General features: G+C 33.7%; 1 protein-coding gene across 1 annotated transcript; it reads right to left on the bottom strand.

Moving 5' to 3' along the window:
- Positions 1 to 7,115: 7,115 nt before the first annotated feature.
- Positions 7,116 to 21,214, bottom strand: LOC127857666 (uncharacterized). Its single transcript, XM_052394255.1, has 4 exons — positions 21,023 to 21,214; positions 15,404 to 15,464; positions 14,307 to 14,410; positions 7,116 to 7,623 (listed from the first exon to the last, which is right to left on the bottom strand). The coding sequence occupies exons 1-4, from the start codon at positions 21,191 to 21,193 to the stop codon at positions 7,474 to 7,476; spliced, it is 486 nt and encodes a 161-aa protein (XP_052250215.1). The 5' UTR covers positions 21,194 to 21,214; the 3' UTR covers positions 7,116 to 7,473.
- Between the last annotated feature and the right edge of the window lie 6 nt (positions 21,215 to 21,220).

Raw genomic sequence — 21,220 nt, 5'->3', positions numbered from 1 at the left:
TTTATGAAACATGCTCAGAATGTTTGTCTTTGTTCAATTCCTGGCCGGGGCAGTGGCAATTTCAGGAATGCTTCAAGTGCTTCCCACCCAACTAGAGATGTACTGGTATGAAACCCAGGTAATTCTCGCGTGTATCGGTGCTATACACTGAGCACGTAAAAGAACCAAGGGATCGATTCGCAAAGAGCTAGGGTATCGCACCCGGATTCCTTGTATCTCAAAACTGTCTCTTCTGTATGCTGTCTGTTCAGCAAAAAACAAAAGGACCCCATTGGAAATAAGTGCTTGCACTTTCATGGGTTATCCTTGACCGCAAGGTCAAAAAAAAATCTAATCTTCGAATCTGGGTCAGGTGGGGGAGGGGGTACTACGTTACCGGGTCAAATCTTAGGAAATTGTTGTTACCACTATAAAAGCCTCATTAATGACTCAATCTTTATGAAGCTTGGTCATAATGCTTATCGTGACAATAATTGGGCCATGTTCGAATCTGGGTCCAGTCAGATAGCCCCAAAACAATCTTGAAACACAAATCAAAACAAAAACGGTTTACGGAAATTTTACATTCAGTTCGACTAATTCATTGATTGGTTTATTTACTGCATTTGGTGTGAACCCAATTGTTTTAATACATTAGAGATACTAGTATACGACCAACATGGGCCTGTTGTAAATATGGATTACTTTAAATTCCAATCATACGTTCATGTATCAGTGGAACGAAGTCCATTGCTAGTTATGTGCTATACATTATATAACAAGGTTATTTGTTTTAACACATTAATAGTTTAACTTTCTTTAAGTTTTGTAGTATCTTGATTACTTACATATTTGCTTTGTATAATGTACCAAAAATGTCGTATGACAAACGTGTTTAATTGTCACGAAAGAGATACACACAATGGTTTGTGTTAAATCGTTGTTATGCAAAGTCCACCACTGTTGTGACTCCAACGACAAACTATTAGACCAATAGAATTAAAGGGATCTTTTCACGCTTTGGTAAATTGACAAAATTGAAAAAAGTTGTTTCAGATTCGCAAATTTTCGTTTTAGTTATGATATTTGTGAGGAAACAGTAATACTGAACATTTACCATGGTCTAATATAGCCATTATATGCATCTTTTGACGATTTTAAAACCTAAAAATTATAAAGCGTTGCAACGCGAAACGATTTAATAATTTGGAGAGTTCTGTTTTTGTCGTTAAATTTTGTGAAACTACGAAGATTGCTTATATAAGGTATAAAATACTCTATGTATATGAACTCGGCGGAATAGCTCAGTAGGCTAGAGCGTTTTTACTTCAGGACTCCAGGGGTCACTTGTTCGAAACCTGGTCCGGGCAATGTTCTTTCTTTTTTATTATTTTATTCTTGATTTTTTACTGGAGCTTTTACGATCCAATGTTTACATTTATCGATATAAAGCATTTAATGAATAAGTTAAAAAATGCCAAAATCTGTGAAAAGGCCCTTTTAAGACCAACATAATTGTTAATAAAAAGTATATCAAGACCTAAATCTAACAGGTTTTATTCAAACAAAGCCGAAGTTAAGGTCGGTAAAGTAAGCATCAGGAGTTAAAAAAACATGTTCAGTGTCAAGTAAAGATGGTTCAATTTGCAAAGCGCATTTCAAATAATAACGGGGCACATAGTATTTTGGACATTTGAGCAGAAAGTACATATGTATTGCTGATCCAAGTTGACATTTGACTGGACAGCAACGAGTGTTTATTTTTATTAATAGTATATGTTTTAAACAGTCGTAAAACGCATAACACGGATGAGCTTCAATTTATAACGCCAGAGTGCTATTGTGGCCAATATTATTTTACAGGTTCGCTCGTTTCCTCCGTGCGATTGCAATAATCGTAAAACCTACAAAATAGTATGCTAAATTGTTTAAACATCCTAGATAAACCGATATACGTTAATCATCGAAATAAAAAAGAAATGTCGGAAACAAATAAATACAAAAAAGTATGCTAGTGAAGCGTGCGTCTCTATTGCGATATGACGCAGAAGCTATATCTATCGTTTTTAATGACACTTAATTAACACTTCGCGATTTGTTTTGGTATAAAAAATTATAAAGAATCGTGTGTAGACAAGTATATAGTACGGAATACCGTAAGGGCCATCGTTGTTTCACATTAAAATCCAGAGGGCGACAATACGATAGAACGATGATGACAATGCGATAGTACGATGGCGGCAATGCGATAGTACGATGGCGACAATGCGATTGTACGATGGCGGCAACGCGATAGTACGATGACGACAGTGCGACAATACCAGATTATATTTTAGATTTTATATTGATTAAAATATCACGACTTGTATATTACATTACTTGAAAAAATAATAAGTTATCATATGTTCAGTATATTCGGTAATAAATTTTACTGGGTACAGGTACCAGGTAACTACCAGTTCACTAGTTATAAATAACGCAAGTAGATTGATCATCATCGTCACGTGGTAAACCCAGGAATTCAAATTGTGTATGCGTAGTGAATTGTACATATATATATAATATATATATATATATATATATATATATATATATATATATATATATATATATATATATATAATGATCAATCTTCTTGCGTTATTTATAGTGTGTATATCGTTATGTCACCTATTTTCGCGATGTACTTTCGATTTCACATCGCGAAATCTTATTACCGAATTCACTGAAAATATGAACTTTGTTCAAGTAAGGTAATATACCAGTTGTGATATTTGAATCAATATAAACTAATAATTGTAAAAAAATACGGAATTTTAGAACTTTTATTTTGTTCGTCAATCGCGGTTGACGGTGCCTTTAAAGTTTTTTTAATGCTCATTAGATACAACAAATGAGATTGGCCAAAACAAAATATTTATAAAAATATTTACATAAGTTTTAGGCTCAATGATCTGGTAATTGTCAAATATACATGACATAATATAAAAAAGCATTTATGCAAATCAGTCACATGCGTTCCTCAACTTATAGAGTACATCAAATATGTCAAATATGTAATGCATTCTACCTGGGGCATACAATTAATCATCTTAATTTATATGTTAAATTACTACGTTCAAGTTAGCAACAAACCACATCACCATAGCGTAATCAAAGCAGTTAAGAAACACTGTTTTTTACAAAAAGGACATATACATACATTGAACATTCATAATAGTCTCTTTCCAAAATAATGCTGCAAATGGAAAAGGATGAATACTTGGAGCAATTAAAACAAAATATGTCCTCGACTATGTTTTCCCTTTGTAATTTCCTGTTTATCATGGGATATGGGCTTCCGCTATCGATAGCCAACTTTGACAATGACCAACAATTTGCAATTTTTGCGATTACAGAAATCGCTTTGCGAAAATGCATGGCGAAAGTCCGTTTTCTTTTTACTGCCGTCTCAGATGGTCACCACAAAGAAATATTTGATGTTGAATATCTGCAGTAGTTTAAACGTATATGTTGACTTAAAGCTGAAAATTTATAAATTTAAATAAGAAATAACAACATTTAAGGACACTAGATTTTAAACTTTTTTACCTATTAACTTAGTTAAATTTAATGAGGTTTGAAAACAAAGTCTGCATTTAAGCTACCTACGCACAGAACTACAGCTCAATATCTCCAATCAAATTCAAGGTATTTTGTGGAGAGCACTTTCTGTTACTGAGCTTGACCCAACTGGTCCAAAATACAATCTAACCTTAGCCCTGCGCGAATGCTACCTACAATCAGAATTAAAGCAAAATATATGTATTTAAACTAATGTACCGGTAATTGACTTTCTATTTTAAGTTACAGTGACCGGAACTCCAACGAAACTGGGTCAGTGACCTCACACAATGACCCCAGTTTCGTATTAAGTTTCAATTGAATACATGTATAAGACACTGTGATATTGAGAAGTAGCACATTTACCTAAACTAAATTTTGTAAATACTAAAAGGAGGACATACTTCTGCTAAATTGCAGGTCACAGTTGTGGAACTTGGTCAGTGAAAAATGAACCAAAGCACATGTATGAAATTTCACATGAATGCCCGGAAAAAAAACAGTCATGAATGCCCGTAGAAGATACAGTCATGAATTCCCGTAGAAGAAACAGTCATGAATTCCCGTAGAAGAAACAGTCATGAATGCCCGTAGAAGAAACAGTCATGAATGCCCGTAGAAGAAACAGTGATACGTTGAAGTTTTGCCTAACCGAGCATAAGACAGGCATTCGGGTGAGTAGTTTAACTCGGGGGACATTTCTGTTAATAGTCGGGCCGAAAAATACCATATTTAAACAAGAGTGTCTGAAAGACTCAAAGTCACTCACCTTAAATACAAAGGAACTGACCTGTTCTGTGCAGCGCACGATATCATTAAAACATTTTTTTCTGGTCAAGTTTCATGAAGAGTGAACTATAAATGTAAGTTTAGAGAGCTAACAAGGTTTTACTAAAGCAATTTAAGGAAAAAATGCCCCGACCCCTTGCGGTGATGTTTTTAATCAACTGGGACCATTCTGAACTCGTCCAAGATATTATTTGGAGAAATCTGTTGATAATTTTCTTGAAGATCAGAAAATAAATGTGGCCCCTAGAGTGTTAACAAGGTTTTACTACAGCCATATAAGGAAAAATGCCCCGCCCACTGCCGGCCATGTTTTTCAAGTAATTGTGACCATTTTCGAACTTGTCGAAGATATCATTGAGACGAATCTTCTGACCAAGTTCCATGAAGATCGGACAATACATTTGGCATCTAGAGTGTTAACAAGGTTTACTCTAACCGTATAAGTATAAATGCCCCGCCCCCCTGGCGGCCTTGTTTTTCAAGCAGCAGGAACCATTTTAGAACTCGTCCAAGATATCATTTAAACAAATCCTCTGACTAAATTTCATGAAGATCGGACAATAAATGTGGCCTCAACAGTGTTAACAAGGCATATGTTGACGCCACACGACGGACAAAAGGCGATTACAAAAGCTCATAGTGCTAGGTGAGCTAAAAACTGGAGACTAGATCGTAAGCATGAAATTTGGATTGCGATTTTGTTGGCCCTAAAACAAATAAGTTACACTATTATTTTTTAGGCAACTTCCAATCATCGTAACATACATAAGGTCCAGTGCATCAGATTTATTTTGATGCATATGAATATATATTAAACTAACAACACACATATTTTATGTTTTATTAGAGTTAAACATTTGTAAAATTGCATAGATTTTAACAGAAAAACATACATGCATAGTGTATCTGGCAAATTTATAGCTAACAATTCACTACTGTGTTTAAAGATCATAAGTTGCATGTTCACAACACTCAATGCCTGAGTTACAAAAAGTATTTGCATTTATTTCATGAAGAAATGTAAAAAGCTCATAAGCAATATATGGAATGTAAGAAAAGAAAGGATATAGGTTGGTATAGAAACTACAAGGATAGTAAATAAATTATTAATGTTATACTTTTTTCAAAATTTTGATTTATCATTTGAATAATGACTTCAAATGTGCAAATGCAAATACATGTTTGACATCCTAATCTAAATGCATTAAAAATACACCAGAATACATTTAATGGACAAGTTTATCCTCAAAATCAACTTGTCCAAAAGATTAAAAAAATTTATCAAAAATATAGTTTGAAACCAGATTTTTTTAATCAATAACCATCGATCAAGCTCAATTAAGAATTGAGCAAATTAGTATATAATAAAACCCTTTCATGTTCCCATCATTTCCACATGTTAAACAGATTGCACATAATATATCTACATTTATGCAGACCAACTCATCCTACAAAAACAGTATACAATAATTTGAAACGATCTGATTATTTACTGTAATATATAATAAAAAACATAAATATCCCAAACACCACATATATAACTGTCTAATATGTCTAATATCTCCTGTAATTTAAAACATTTTTTTTTTTTTAATTCAACACAAAATAAAACCATTCTAAGTACAGTCAATTAATGGAATTACTAATCCACTAATTTTAACAATTGTCAGCCCTGCATTTTGTAATCTATTAGCATCATTTATGGATTTCATATTATTATTTTAGATGCGTGAGTGATAAATACTTTTTTATTTGACAAATTATTATTCGTATTTATTCTATTTGTATATATTTGTATACAAATTGTAAATGCTTTACAGTGTACTTCATCATACTATGCATTTTTAACAACAAACCTTTTCTTATTTTAATATTGATTCAGTATATTGATATTGAGCAACAGTATAGACAATCTGTCATTTCATTTTACAGAGGTAGTATAAGCACCATTGGATATAAGTTTATATAACAAATCAACATTTAAATGAGCAACAAAGACACAAACTCCAATTTTCTTTCAAAATATACATTAACTTTATATCATCTTTATTTTGTAGAAAACCCATTTAAACAGTAAGTTTTGGCATACACCACAAACATACAACAGGAATGTCTTAAATTTATCAAAATAATAACATCTCAATAATTTATTTTAACTACATACAAACATAATGATTATTGAACACAACCATCATTAACGAAGATGATTCCTGCCAAGGACTTTGAATCTTAATACAAAATATACATTTTGGAATGCTGAGAACATGTTATCTTATCCAAAAAAATAGATATGCTAGAACCTAGTTAGTTCTGTACTTGTATTAAATATGTTTTAATGAATGAAAAACACTCAAAACCTATACTTATGTCATTTTTACAATTTCTTTTGCATAAGAGAAAACAAAACTTGAAAAGTTTTTTATCATATAAAAAGATAACTTAATGTCAGTACTAGGCTTTTTTTAAATGCATTAGAGGAAGCAGGCTTTTTTAAATGCATTAGAGGAAGCAGGCTTTTTTTAAATGCATTAGAGGAAGCAGGCTTTTTTTTAATGCATTAGAGGAAGCAGGCTTGTACGGCTTTTACTGCTAATTTCTAAGCAACTAATACAACAAGTTGACAGATCACCGGATAATAAAAACTTTTATGTGCAAGTTAAATGGACTTCGCAGAGCTTTAATTGACAAAACACAACATGATAAAACTTCAAAGGGACCGTTTTCAAGTATTGAACTGGAAAATATATAAAAGTTAAAACATAAGAAATTATAAAACAGGATTTTGAAGAATCTACTAAATCTGAACTCAATGATTATCATGATGTTTCCTTGTTGAAAAACTGTAATTTAATTATTTACATTTTTTACTAAATTTTTCTTTATATGTGTGTGTTCATCCAATAAATGGGTTTGAGTACACAATGTTTTCTAGACAAAACTAAAAGTATTTTTCAAAATTCAATCGTTTCAAAACAAGACAATAGCACAAGTTTGATTTCAAAGCTATAAAAATATTAACAAAGAACCTTTAAAGTACTTAAGAACAAGAAAAGGTTAACTTGACCTGATAATTTCTTACAACTCAAAACTGCCGCTTTATGATTACAATTCTTCATTGGTGAACCTCTTTTGAATATCGTCTTCTTGCTGTTTTATCAGATAGTCCATGTAGCCCACGACTGTGTATTTAGGCAGGTACGTCTGTGTGTAAACATCATCCAACCCCTGTAGTTGCTTGTCACTCAATCCACTCTGAAAGCATTTTGAATATTTTTTTTATAAATTATAAAATGATGGAAAATCCTTTTGACATACAAAGCACCACATCATTGCTTGTATTATACTTTTGACATACAGAGCACCACCTCAGGATGTGTATTATACTTAAGACATACAATGCACCACATCAATGCTTGTATTATACTTTTGACATACGAAGCACCACATCTCACTCATTCTATGCTAAAACGGACAATTCAGTTGAAGAAAAGTCCATTTTTGAACTTCAATATATAGTATATTTGAATAACACCATAATTCTAACACACATTTGGTAGATATTTTCCCAAAGTTTCATCAGCTACATTTCAATATTTTTTAAGATACGTTAGTTTAAATGAATAAACCTATACATCTGCTTTTTCATAAATCTATGTTGACCCAAACAACAATTATTTTATATATTTTTTTAAATGCATGATAAGAACCAATAAAAGTGGTATGTTTTATTTAATAAAGTCATATAGAAGTTAAGGAAAACAACTTAAGTTAGAACTGCTTACCTTTTAGAGAAATAAAAAACAAAAAAGTTAAGACTTTTTTTTTTAATAAACTTCAAAACATACCACATACTTTGAGGTAATATATCTTTAAAATAATAAATGGACAACTTTAAACTGCACAGGCAACAGAAATAGTACTTCAGTATTCCTACAAACATCTGTCTTGAGCATATTATCGTAGTATATCACTTGAATGACTGGGACTTAATTTTGTTATTGTCCCGTCCATTACCCACAACTGTCCCGTCCATTAGAAAATCTTTGTAACAGAAAAACAATGCACCCATTCAAACAATTTACCAAAAATACCTACTGGAATCAAACTATAAGTAAATTACGAGTAAATACTGCAGATAAAGGTATTGATACCAATATAAAAACTATGTACAGCAACATTATTATAACTGTTTAATAAAACATCGCCACAATCTGGGCTAAATTAATAAACAATCAAATATTGAACTAGTCAAACATGTTTCAACTGTTTTAGAACAATATATGACTTTTAAATGGTAAAACAGCAAGTATACAAAATAATAAACTCCATGTGACAATGGTTCTTCATATCGATTATATCTGTCCTGTACATTACCATACAGGTATAATTGCAATAGCATAAGCTTTGGTCATTGTCATACCAAATTGTTATCCAAATCTTTTGAAACAAGGATATCAGTAAAAATGATGGATGCTCCACAATAATGCTTTGTCAATATATGGGTTATCTGTGAGGAAAAAAGTGTAACCTGGAGAAAATCTATTATTAGCCTCAGTGACCTTGACCACAGTGACATCAAACCTCTTCAGAAGGTAGAGGTCAATGCAAGTTACCTACATGCCAAATATATAAGAGATCGGTCAAATATTGAAGGCGCTATGAGAAACTAACAAAAATGTGACGGAAAAATCTATTTTTAGCCTTGGTGACATTGACCTTGACCCCAGTGATGTCAAACCTCATCAAAAGGTAGAGGTCCATGCAATATACCTACATGCCAAATATGTAAGAGATCGGTAAAATATTGAAGGCGCTATGAGAAACTGTAACAAAAATGTGACGGAAAAATCTATTTTTAGCCTTGGTGACATTGACCTTGACCCCAGTGATGTCAAACCTCATCAAAAGGTAGAGGTCAATGCAAGTTACCTTCATGCCAAATATATAAGAGATCGGTCAAATATTGAAGGGGCTATGAGAAACTGTGACCAAAGTGTAACCTGGAGAAAATCTATTAATAGCCTTGGTGACCTTGACCCCAGTGATGTCAAACTTCATCAAAAGGTAGAGGTCTATGCAAGGTACCTACATGCCAAATATGTAAGAGATCGGTAAAATATTGAAGCCCCTATGAGAAACTGTAACAAAAATGTGATGGAAAAATCTATTTTTAGCCTTGGTGACATTGAACTTGACCCCAGTGATGTCAAACCTCATCAAAAGGTAGAGGCCCATGCAATGTACCCACATGCCAAATATGTAAGAGATCGGTAAAATATTGAAGGCGCTATGAGAAACTGTAACAAAAATGTGACGGAAAAACCTATTTTAAGCCTTGGTGACATTGACCTTGACACCAGTGATGTCAAACCTCATCAAAAGGTAGAGGTCAATGCAAGTTACCTACATGCCAAATATATAAGAGATCGGTCAAATATTGAAGGGGCTATGAGAAACTGTGACCAAAGTGTAACCTGGAGAAAATCAATTAATAGCCTTGGTGACCTTGACCCCAGTGATGTCAAACTTCATCAACAGGTAGAGGTCCATGCAAGGTACCTACATGCCAAATATGTAAGAGATCGGTAAAATATTGAAGGCGCTATGAGGAACTGTAACAAAAATGTGACGGAAAAATCTATTTTTAGCTTTGGTGACATTGACCTTGACCCCAGTGATGTCAAACCTCATCAAAAGGTAGAGGTCCATGCAATGTACCTACATGCCAAATATGTAAGAGATCGGTAAAATATTGAAGGCGCTATGAGAAACTGTAACAAAAATGTGACAGAAAAATCTATTATTAGCCTTGGTGACCTTGACCCCAGCGATCTCAAATCTCATCAAAAGGTAGAGGTCCATGCAAGGTATCTACATGCCTATATATATATATATAGGAAGCAAAAAAATCACTAACATAAACTACATGTGTAATTAAACTTTAGCGTGTGTGGCTATTCAGAACCTTTTCAAAATTAATACCAGTACTTATAAATGTATCAAAGCATATTAAACATCATGGCGCAATATAATTAAACAAATATTCGGCTCAATAACAACATAGTTACAAAAAAGATATCGATCCTTTTACTAGTCACATATGTTAAAACCTACTGAAACAATGCCAAAAACATTCATAGCAGAATTGATGCAATACAGGGGACAAAAATATTTATAAATTGCACTCGTCCTGCAGGACAAGTGCATTAACATTTTCACTCGTCCTGCAAACACATGCACTTGTCCTTCAAATATGTGTGAAAGAAAGATTGCAAAGGACTGATATGACAAACAATGTTTCCTATATCACTGCTAAAATGCTGCTTACTTAGTTATTCATGCCAGCTGATCACAGAAGAAATGTTAACTTACTTTATTTATGAGGAACACAAAATAAATAAATGAAGACAAATTTGTTTTTTCCTTTTTCTAATGCTTGCGTGCTTTCCATTTCAGATGGTTGAACATCGCTCCTGCCCCCTTTAAAGAACGCTCGTATGTCAGACATTTTTCAGATGAAATTCAGACTGGTTTAAAACCGTACTTCGCAGTAAAATAATTCTTTAAAAAAATCAATACTTACAGTGAATGAAGTCAGATGGTTCCCTGTCAACATGGACACGCAAAGTTTACACCAAAAAGCCAATATTTACTCGGGACACAGTCTCGCATAACAACGCGCACCTGCTGTATGAAATTTACAATTACGATTTTCGGTTCATTCGCGATCTACGAGATATGCTTTAAGAAATGATTTAATGAAAAAGAGTCTTACTGGTCAGAAAATACATATTTTAACATCAGTTTTTTTTCACTCGTCCTGTAGGACGAGAGCTTTAGGGAAATTCACTCGTCCTTTCAAGATTTCACTCGTCAATACGAGCGGACGAGTGGAATTTTTGTCCCCTGCAATATGAAACTTTGCCTTAGATTGAAAAGGTAATTTGGCAGTTAAAATGTCGGTTAAGCTCGTCACTTCATTCTCATTTGACTGCATACTCGTACTAGGCTGTGGTTATACTTCATTTCCTCTATAGCCAAGGCTCTCTCTATGACTTCCTTTTTGCTGTTGTTTCTTCTTTCTAAAGCTTTGTTGGCATTTTCTGTTCCTCTCTCTAACTTTCAATTGCTTATCTTCAACCATCTGTGCCATCGGTGTGAAATAAATCTTACTACGGTTACGCTCTTGCCTTAACCACTCTTCCTCTCCTATCTGCTCTTTCTTGCGCTCTCTATATTCTCGCCTACGCTGCGCTTTTGATTTCGCCATCCTGTAACAAACAGAAGTATTAGTCATGCAGTTAATGGGTTTTACTAAACATAAACCCAAGTTATAAAATGGTAAAATTGGAAATAATGGACGGGACGAATTAAATGTAATAGACGGGACAATGGGATGATCATTTATAATGCTAATATTGTCATATATGTTCATGATTTTAAAATATGTTTCAACAGACATAATATAGAACTGCTGCTAAAATGGCACTGTACTGTGTTAATATGCTTTATTTATGTTTCCTTTCAGCAAAAGTTTTGTGTAGTCAAATTATTCCATGCCTCAACTAAATTGTATTTGAAATGAATAGTATGCATAATTACCCTCCCATCTAAATATTATTTCAACATGGCTAAAATGACATTCAATACCATATGTTTATGTAAAAACCATCGCCGAAGTGCTGTTTATAGAAAAACACACAATCTGTGTCTTATAAATGAGGGTATTTTATTAGATAATTGACGGGACACACCGAGTAATTGACGGGACAGTTTTGTTTATGTATTTACACGTGTAATGTGCCTGAGGCAGTGGAACAAACTATGCAAAATGGTGTATACACATGTTCAACACAAAATAAAAATACAATGGTAATTATTTCAAAATATATGTTGTAGTAATCGGGGTTCAAGAACTTACCTATATTTATGGAAGTTGAAGTGAACTGTAAAGATCTTGAAATTCTACCGCCATTCAAAGGTTTGTCAACATCCGGTTTTATTTATCCCCACGCACATAAATTAACCTAATTTTACAATTACTGGCAAGAAACAAGCGCTTTATCAAGGTACACCGGTGCCCTTCGTCTCCTCAATTATGTCCCGCTCATTACTTACGTCTTGTTTAAAATGCAAAATTGACCAGTTTTCTCGCAAAATGAATAAATAAAGAAATGCGTACATTATGAATATACTTCTTAGCAATATAAATATGATTGCGCATATCCGATAGATGCATATTACTTATTGTAGGACGCATTCGACTGACGGACTTGTCCATTATTTTTTTCACAGTTTTTGGTACTATTACAACATAACTACATACTTAAGCAATAAATCTGCGCACTTAGCACCCGATACTTGCTACCGTTTGGAGATGATTCAGTGCATCATCGCAATGACTCGTCCATTACTTCACATTTGGCGACACATTCAATCAGCTCGATATTTTTTCAAAACAATGTGTTTTATTAAAATTTACGATTTTATTGTTTGTAAAACATCTCAAACTTACATAAGAAGTATATTTAAGATATATTTTTTAATAAACCTGGTAGGATTGAGTACAAAAGTGAGTGTTTATTTCATCTGCGACTTAGGGTTTTTGCTGAATCCACTCCTAACAGAACATCAGGAACACATATTTCTGCAATGTTGATGATGTTTTCTTTGGTTTTAAAAGTGTCAGGATATGTTCCTTTATAGGAAAATCAAGAGTATACTCTATGACACGGTATTTGGAATGGCATGCGGTCATTTAAAGGCTGGAGACACTGATTGTTCGTTAAAAAATAGAATGAGTGATCTATGCATGTATTATACTTTTGACATACAAAGCACCACATCAATGCTTGTATTATACTTTAGATATTCAAAGCACCACATCAATGCTTTTATTATACTTTAGATATTCAAAGCACCACATCAATGCTTTTATTATACTTTTGACATACAGAGCACCACATCAATGCTTGTATAATACTTGTGACATACAAAGCACCACATCAATGCTTGTATAATACTTGTGACATACAAAGCACCACATCAATGCTTGTATAATACTTGTGACATACAAAGCACCACATCAATGCTTGTATAATACTTGTGACATACAAAGCACCACATCAATGCTTGTATAATACTTGTGACATACAAAGCACCACATCAATGCTTGTATAATACTTGTGACATACAAAGCACCACATCAATGCTTGTATAATACTTGTGACATACAAAGCACCACATCAATGCTTGTACATATATTATACTTTTGACATACAAAGCGCCACCTCTGGACTTCTGAAAACTGTGTGACCTCTGAAGATTTAATACTATTTTAGGTTTTGGCAATACACAGTTGAAATGAAAAATCAATTTAATTTTTGAGGTCAGTTTTGTTTTAAGATGTGCAGTTGATATTGTAAGTTTTTCCTTTTTTCTTCCTCCAGCAGTTTCCTTACATGATAGATTTTACACATATAAAATTCTATTATTTTTAATATAAAACTGTGATTAAATTGTTTACACACTTTGTTTATGCTAGCTCTGCCATGCATCTCAGTAAAAACAAAGAACTCAGGGGTAAGTTCTTTTTGAACATATGTTAGATAGGCCCTTCGTAATCTTAATTGTTGAGAAAATTCAAATATAACATACGGTATTTCTTCAAGTCAATAAGACATTAAAAAAGATGCACAAAAAACTTGTCTACAAAAGTTAAATAATAATTCTTTAAAATTTACATATACAATAGAGCTGTTGTTTATTAACTTTTGGAAATACACCATTTTAACTCACAACAAACATTTTTTTGTATTTTTGAATACAAAACCTAGTTCATGACTTTTTATCTTAGAATCTTGAAGAGCCTGATTTGCATCGTTTAATTCTCAGTAGGACTTTTGTGCATACTAAAGCCATTTAAAAATTGTTACCAGATCATGTGTGAGATCCTTCTCCTCCAGGGACCAGAGTGCGTGGGCCCGACTGGCATCCTTCCCCACCAGCACATTGTAATCGGAACCCTTGCTGTAGAACTCTATAACATGGACAATAGGTATGATAAGGGCCTCACTGTGGGGAAACTGGGCTTAACCCTTTGCATGCTGGGAAATTTGTCTTCTGCTAAAATGTCGTCTGCTGAATGTCTAAAATTAACATTTTCTTCGATTTATACTATCAAAATAGCAAACAGTTTGGATCCTGATGAGATGCCACGTTCTGTGGCGTCTCATCTGGATCCAAACTGTCTGCAAAGGCCTTTAAAATTTGGTTCCAGCGCTAAAAGGGTTAATGTGCAAGGGTAAAGTGTCATCTAGATTCATTCAGCACATGCTAATTGGGGATGACATTTTACGGTTAAATTGAATTTTTCATTTCAAGGAAGTCTCTTCTTACGGTAAATCCAGTTAAGGCAGTAAGTGTGATCCCCTATAAGCATGTGTGGACTACACAGGTTAATGTGGGAGGACACTTAAGGCAAATGCATGCAGCCCAGGTTTCCCATAATGTGGCTAATATGAGCTGGGCTTAATGCATGAGCCTGAAGTGTCGTCCCAGATTTGCCTGTGCAGTCTGCACAGGCTAATCAGGGATGACACTTGGCTTTTATGGTATTTTTAGTTTCCTTACCAAAAATTAAGTTAAGGCGGGAAGTGAAGTCCCTGATTAGCCTATGTGGACAACACAGGCTAATCTGGGATGACACTTTAGGCACATGCATTAAGCCCAGTTTTCCCAGAATGAGGTTAATATGAGCAATCCAAAAAGGTAATCAATGACTGAATGAGAGGTATTTGATATCATGAACAAGTATGACTTAAATATACATGTACCGGTTGTTCGATAAAGCTCAATAAAATATGTTGTGTACCAAAACTGAAACAAGAATGTGTGAATGTAAATTTTTTTTTTTTATAAAACAAGAAACTTTTCAAACCATAGATTTCTTGGATTTACATTTGTTTACATTTCAATGCAACATCAAATTCAAAAAAGCTGAACAAATAATTTGTAATTAGAGTAGACGTACGTCTGCCTGATGTCACATCAAACACAACCCCTTTTATTGCTAAGTATATTGGCTCTTCTGGCTGAAAACAAAATCACATCTTAATTATGTTAACATCTATTGATATAGCTATTGTTTGATACAATGTTCACTATTTGATACTTTCAGTTAATAAATAATCAAAAAAAGCAGATATTATTGAACTTTACAAACCAAAGGATTTTGTAAAACATTTTGTTATTAATCTCAGGTTTTGCTCTGTGAATCGCTAGCCATATGGCAATTTAGTTACAATAGAATGACCTAAGGTTATTTGCCTAAAAAAAATATAACATTCTTGAAAAGTTAATTTGGGTTACCATTTATAGTATAATTATGCACTTTAAAAATAACAAAAACTATTCTATATTTCTTGCCAGAAAAATATTTATAATTAAATACATATGAAGTCATTAAACTGGATAAAACAAATTTGATCACAATTTTATGACATAAAAACTTGTGATCAGCATAAAATATAGGGAATGTGGAGTAACCAGAAACTAACACGTTTTTCTTACACCTAATTTCCCTTTAAAATACCTACATAATCAGAGGGTTTTTTCCTTTCAAAATCGGATCCAGTAACCGGACCCATTCCCAATGGAAAAAAGTATTTATTTTTCCCAAATGGGAGCTAAAAATTCCCAATGGAAGGTTTCCAAGGGAATTTTTTTTTTATCTCAATATTTTGTTCATCTCCCATCGATATAAGATCAATCTTAGCAAATTTAATACTGGAAACAATTGTATCCTCAATTTTCAAGCATTTGTTAGCAAAACAACAACAACACTAATTTCCCAATTTTAGTCAAAACGCCGCGAATTTTCCCAAGCCAAAGGGACCCAGCCAAATGCCCAAAATGGTGAAAAAAACACTGATAAATTTCAATACAAGTTTAATATCTAAAAAATTTACATTTATTCAAAATTAATATACAGGGGATTCCTGCCTATCGCCACTGTCACAAATTGCGACATTTTTTCAAAAGTGGCGAATTTCATTAATAACACCTTATTTGTAGACTGTGCTAATCTTTATTAAAATAAATAATGTTTGGTACACTACTGGAGCATATTTATTCACCACATTGCATGCTAGCAAACCCGTCCGGCTTATGTCCGGATCCCGGTGTGATTATCTCGGATGTGTTGTAAGTAAATATCTCCTAGTAATTACAAATATAAATTTGAAATTTAGTAACGGAAATGGATTTTTTCTACTTTATGGCGACAATGATGTTCATTTACGCTTGAAATGTGTCAATATAAATTATTGTTATTTTAAATTATATAGGCCCTAGCTGGACAAATATAAGCAAAAATATGAAAATTAAGTAGCTAAAAGAACATTCAAGGACAATTGACAACTGGGAGTATTTAAAAATAAAGCTTACAGGATAATAACAATAATTCAATAAACTGTTTTACATTAATGTCATTGACTTAATTAAAAGAGACAGGTAAAGGTTTTTTACTTCGTGAAAAAGTGGCGACAACATTTTTTGACACAGTGAAACCTCTGAATATAACATCATGACAAACTTATATTTTAAAGTATGTATTGTGAAATATTTTAATGATGACAGTTTATGTTGACTTGACATGCAATTACACATTACTCCATGATGACTCATAATGTATCCTCGAGTTGTGTAATACAAACATGATTGATTGACGAGTCCAAATTACATGCATTCAGTGCTTTCCACAGGTTTTTTGTCAGGTGCCCCGGGGCTGATAGGCGTGGTTCGTGAGGGGTGTCCCCTCCCGACGTTGATTTTTTTTTTAATTTAACATGTCAATTCACGTTCTGTGATGCGTTATAACTCAAAGAAAAACAGCGTCAAAAGACGTCATTGGGTGCGGCGCTATGACTCTTCAAGAAAATCCCCCAGTCATTTAAAAAAATATTATTTTTTTTTATATTGTTTAATTGTTTTAAAACTTTCCCGCACAGATAGTAAAATCCCGACGCAAACTATTCCCCAATACATCCGTTTCAACCCAACTATATTACTCTATACTTACTACTTTTCAAGTTTCTATTTATTACCCGATAATCCTGTTTATTCCGTTTTTATAAATCACTTTCTGGTAAATATTTACGATAAAAGCTCTCAATTATTTCTTTAACACAAACCTTGCCATTTTTCTATAGTATCAAATAAATTTTAAGTGACTATTTATAGATTTGATGAAATATTGCCTCTGAACATGCGTCAATCCCCTGACGTGTAGTGTGCTTGTTAAAACGCTCAATACACGCACGCTTTCCATGCAAATGACGCAACATTGTACATGCTGCATAATTTTCACGCTCTTTTTAATTGAGAAAAAGATTCGACACAAAATAAATTTGCACTGCTAATTTGAAGCAAGAATATTTTAACGTTGCGGTAACATTTACATTCGGAAGTGTGTTTCGGATTAAAAACGCGTTAACATCGACTTACAGGACTGGGTTTCGGATTAATTTTTTTCATTATTCCCATTTGAGATTTCAACAAATATTAACAGTTGTGTTATGAATTAAACGATAATTTGTTTAAACACTTTACGAGTCGAATAAATGTTTGGACGGAATTATGCGTTGTCCACAAAGATTACGGCCGGTTGCCATCATCAGTCTTCTAGGTATCGATTATCAGACGAAACATTTACAAGTGTGCGTAATTAATCTAACGAATATTTGTTAAAGGGCATTACGTGTCGAATAAATGTCAGAAAAACGAGGTGAATCAGTTCTATAAATGGACATGATGAAATATACATGTACTGGAATTAAATTGTTATCGCATAATTGTAACCGGGAGTTATTTGCACAACTTACTCACTATAAGTAATTAATTGTTTACCACTGGCAATTAATTTCTAGTATTAATTTATTTTTAATTATGAGTCATAGGTTATACTTGTTTACGGTAAAAAGGTGTGATGATGATGCCCGAAACCGTCTTTAATTTACTGTACTTTGCTAGTTACCGGTTTTATATAACGTAAATGGTACAACTTCTTGCTAATCAAGCTGCAATAAACTCTTAGGGTCAATCCGTGAAAAGTCGGACGTCTTTAAAAGTCGGACAGTTGACAGTAAAACACATTATAAAATATACAATAACCGACTTGAAATACCCAGTAACACGCATTTAGTGACACATAGCCATTCACTTTGAAAAATACATCTGCACAGTATGTGCATCGACACCGTTTACGTAAACACAAAACCAATGACGTGCCACACACAGGCTTATGACAATACGCATTGTTTCCATAAAGGCGGGCAATTTGAATGCTAAGGTTCGTTCAGTGATTTTCATTGCGCAACGGCTATACGATTGTATATTCATTAAGATATTGATTGTTTTATTGTTTAAGGAGATAAAATTTAATAGTTTTATGAAGAATATCTGAAAATTTATTATGTATTTGACGAAATTAAAAGTGTCCGGCATTTAACTACATATTTTGCATTGCAGTTAAAACTCGGACAATAGCAAGGAAATAACAAACACACAAAAAACGAAGCCACTTTGCATAAAGTTATCAATCATGGCTAATTATTGACAATAAATACTAAATACAGCAGTAAGCCTGTACAGTTCGTAAATGCTACAATGAAATAAACACCGACTGCCCGGCTATATCATTGGTTAGCACACTCGATTATCACTCAGGCGACCCAGGTTTGATACCCGCTCCCGGCGCATATGAGTTCGGTTGGTGGTCAAATGTTTTCCCCACAGCACAAGACCACCTCAAAATTATTACCTGAGTAAATAGTTAAACATTGCATATATAATTCAAATTTTGTTCAAACTTTTGTTAGTCTAAAATCTGATTAGGTAGTTGCGCGGAAGGACCTAATAAACTTCGAAATACACACCGTCCCGCCCGCACGCCCGCATGCATCCCCACCACACATTAAGTATTAATTTAAAAATTGCGTTGAGGCCATTTCATTTGCATTTTAAAATTATAAATCTTTATAGGCAATGAAGAAAGTCATCATTGAAGGTCTATATGCAGTCGGCATGCATCACCATGGGCAAAGGGCTCTCCAGGTTGCCGCCCAATACAGTGGAAAACTGGAAACGGAAAAATCTTTTGACCGACATGCCCTTGCCATCCACGCACACCCTTCAGATAGATTGTGTGCCTATTTGCGTCGACAAGACGCTCTTTTCATATCGGAATTGCACAGACTCAATTTCAAAAATGGACATATTTTAATTAAACCGAAATTTGAGCCTGTATTCCGTGCCCGTGTGGGTCCATCTCAACGATGTAATTTGGGATTTTACGCGAAGGATGAACATGTAGCTTCCATCCAGATATGTGCTCGTAATCATGGCATGCTTGTGCGCTTTGCAGATTAACATGACAAGTGTTATGTATTTTAAAATACATGTAGATTTATTAAACATACATAGTTTCAGATGTCCGTTTTGTCTTTTATTTTATTTCCATTTTTTATTGCATTAATTCGATTTGTTGTAATCTCGAAAAGTCATCTTATTAGGTAAGGAACCGCACAGTGTAAGCACGGTGTGCGATCTTACATAATTGCCAGTAATGAGGTTGAAGCCTGGGAGGGGTTAAGGTCGTACGCAGTCTTAAGTAGCCAAATATTATTTTGTATACACAAAGTTTTAAAATCATTAAAATAATCATTTTTACTTAGACAGCATCACACGCAGCAAAATAAGGCAGTACTCAAATGAAGGAGGTTGCACCCTCTGTGAAAAGCTACGTAATTGATAGCTTTATGTAAAGTGCGCACATGTTGGTGAACACTTTATTCGCACTAATAATTCTTCATTGAGATGATCAAAAACGTGGTTTTATTTATCAATATCGTCGTCATCACCATTGCTTTTCAAATTTGGCTTTCAGCTATGGCGCGGAAGCATTAAATAGTACAGCACACGTAAAATACTGCTACATTCAAATTAATTCATTTTACTGTAAATAAATGAAGTTTGGTTCAATTACTGTTCCACAGTCCGAGATTTAACTACGCAAAATAACTGTCCGAGTTTCAGCTACAGTGTGTCCGAGTTTCGACTAGTCTGTCCGAGTCATAGCGATTCGCATCAATCAACATTTTCATAATGTAAATCGCGGTGTTTTCACATAACATCATCGATGTCACCAAAATTCGAAACTACGCTCATTTGACTTTATAAGGGGAGGTAATCCCCAAAACAACTCGTCGTAAGTTCTATATAATGATACAATAGCTTTGTGATATAGAGTTTTGTCCGACTTTTCACGGATTGACCCTACTTCGTGCCTGACGTCAATCAAAAATAATGTTTAACCCCGCCCTCATAGGCATTCACGAAACTGATTGGACGATGAACATCACAGTTTGAAGAATGGAAAGTCAGAGCTCCAGATAAGGTTTCGGGTCAATTCGTTTTCACTACAAGATTTTTTTCGCAATTAGTTTTTTTTCCAAAATTCATCATTTTTAAATAGTTTTTATTCTAACAATGAAAAATATATAATAATTAAGTTTATACTATAAATAGTAGTGTGTCCGAATTATAATAACCCGAAGTAATACTCTATTTGAAACAACAAAGTATTACTTACGTTTGATGCATCGTATTTCGATAGTTCTTCCCCTGTAAATATTTTGGGTGGCACACCTCCTTCATGTGTTTCAATTTTTACTTTAACCGGCACATATTTGCCACAAAGCACACATGAAAACCCGAAACATGTAAACATAAGAAAAGTTAGTGATGACATGGCCGCAGACATTTTGCAAATGAATGTATCTCATCTAAT

This window comes from Dreissena polymorpha, chromosome 14 (assembly GCF_020536995.1).
Source record: "Dreissena polymorpha isolate Duluth1 chromosome 14, UMN_Dpol_1.0, whole genome shotgun sequence".
NCBI classification, from domain to species: domain Eukaryota; kingdom Metazoa; phylum Mollusca; class Bivalvia; order Myida; family Dreissenidae; genus Dreissena; species Dreissena polymorpha.
This window is presented reverse-complemented; position numbering and strand designations above follow the sequence as displayed.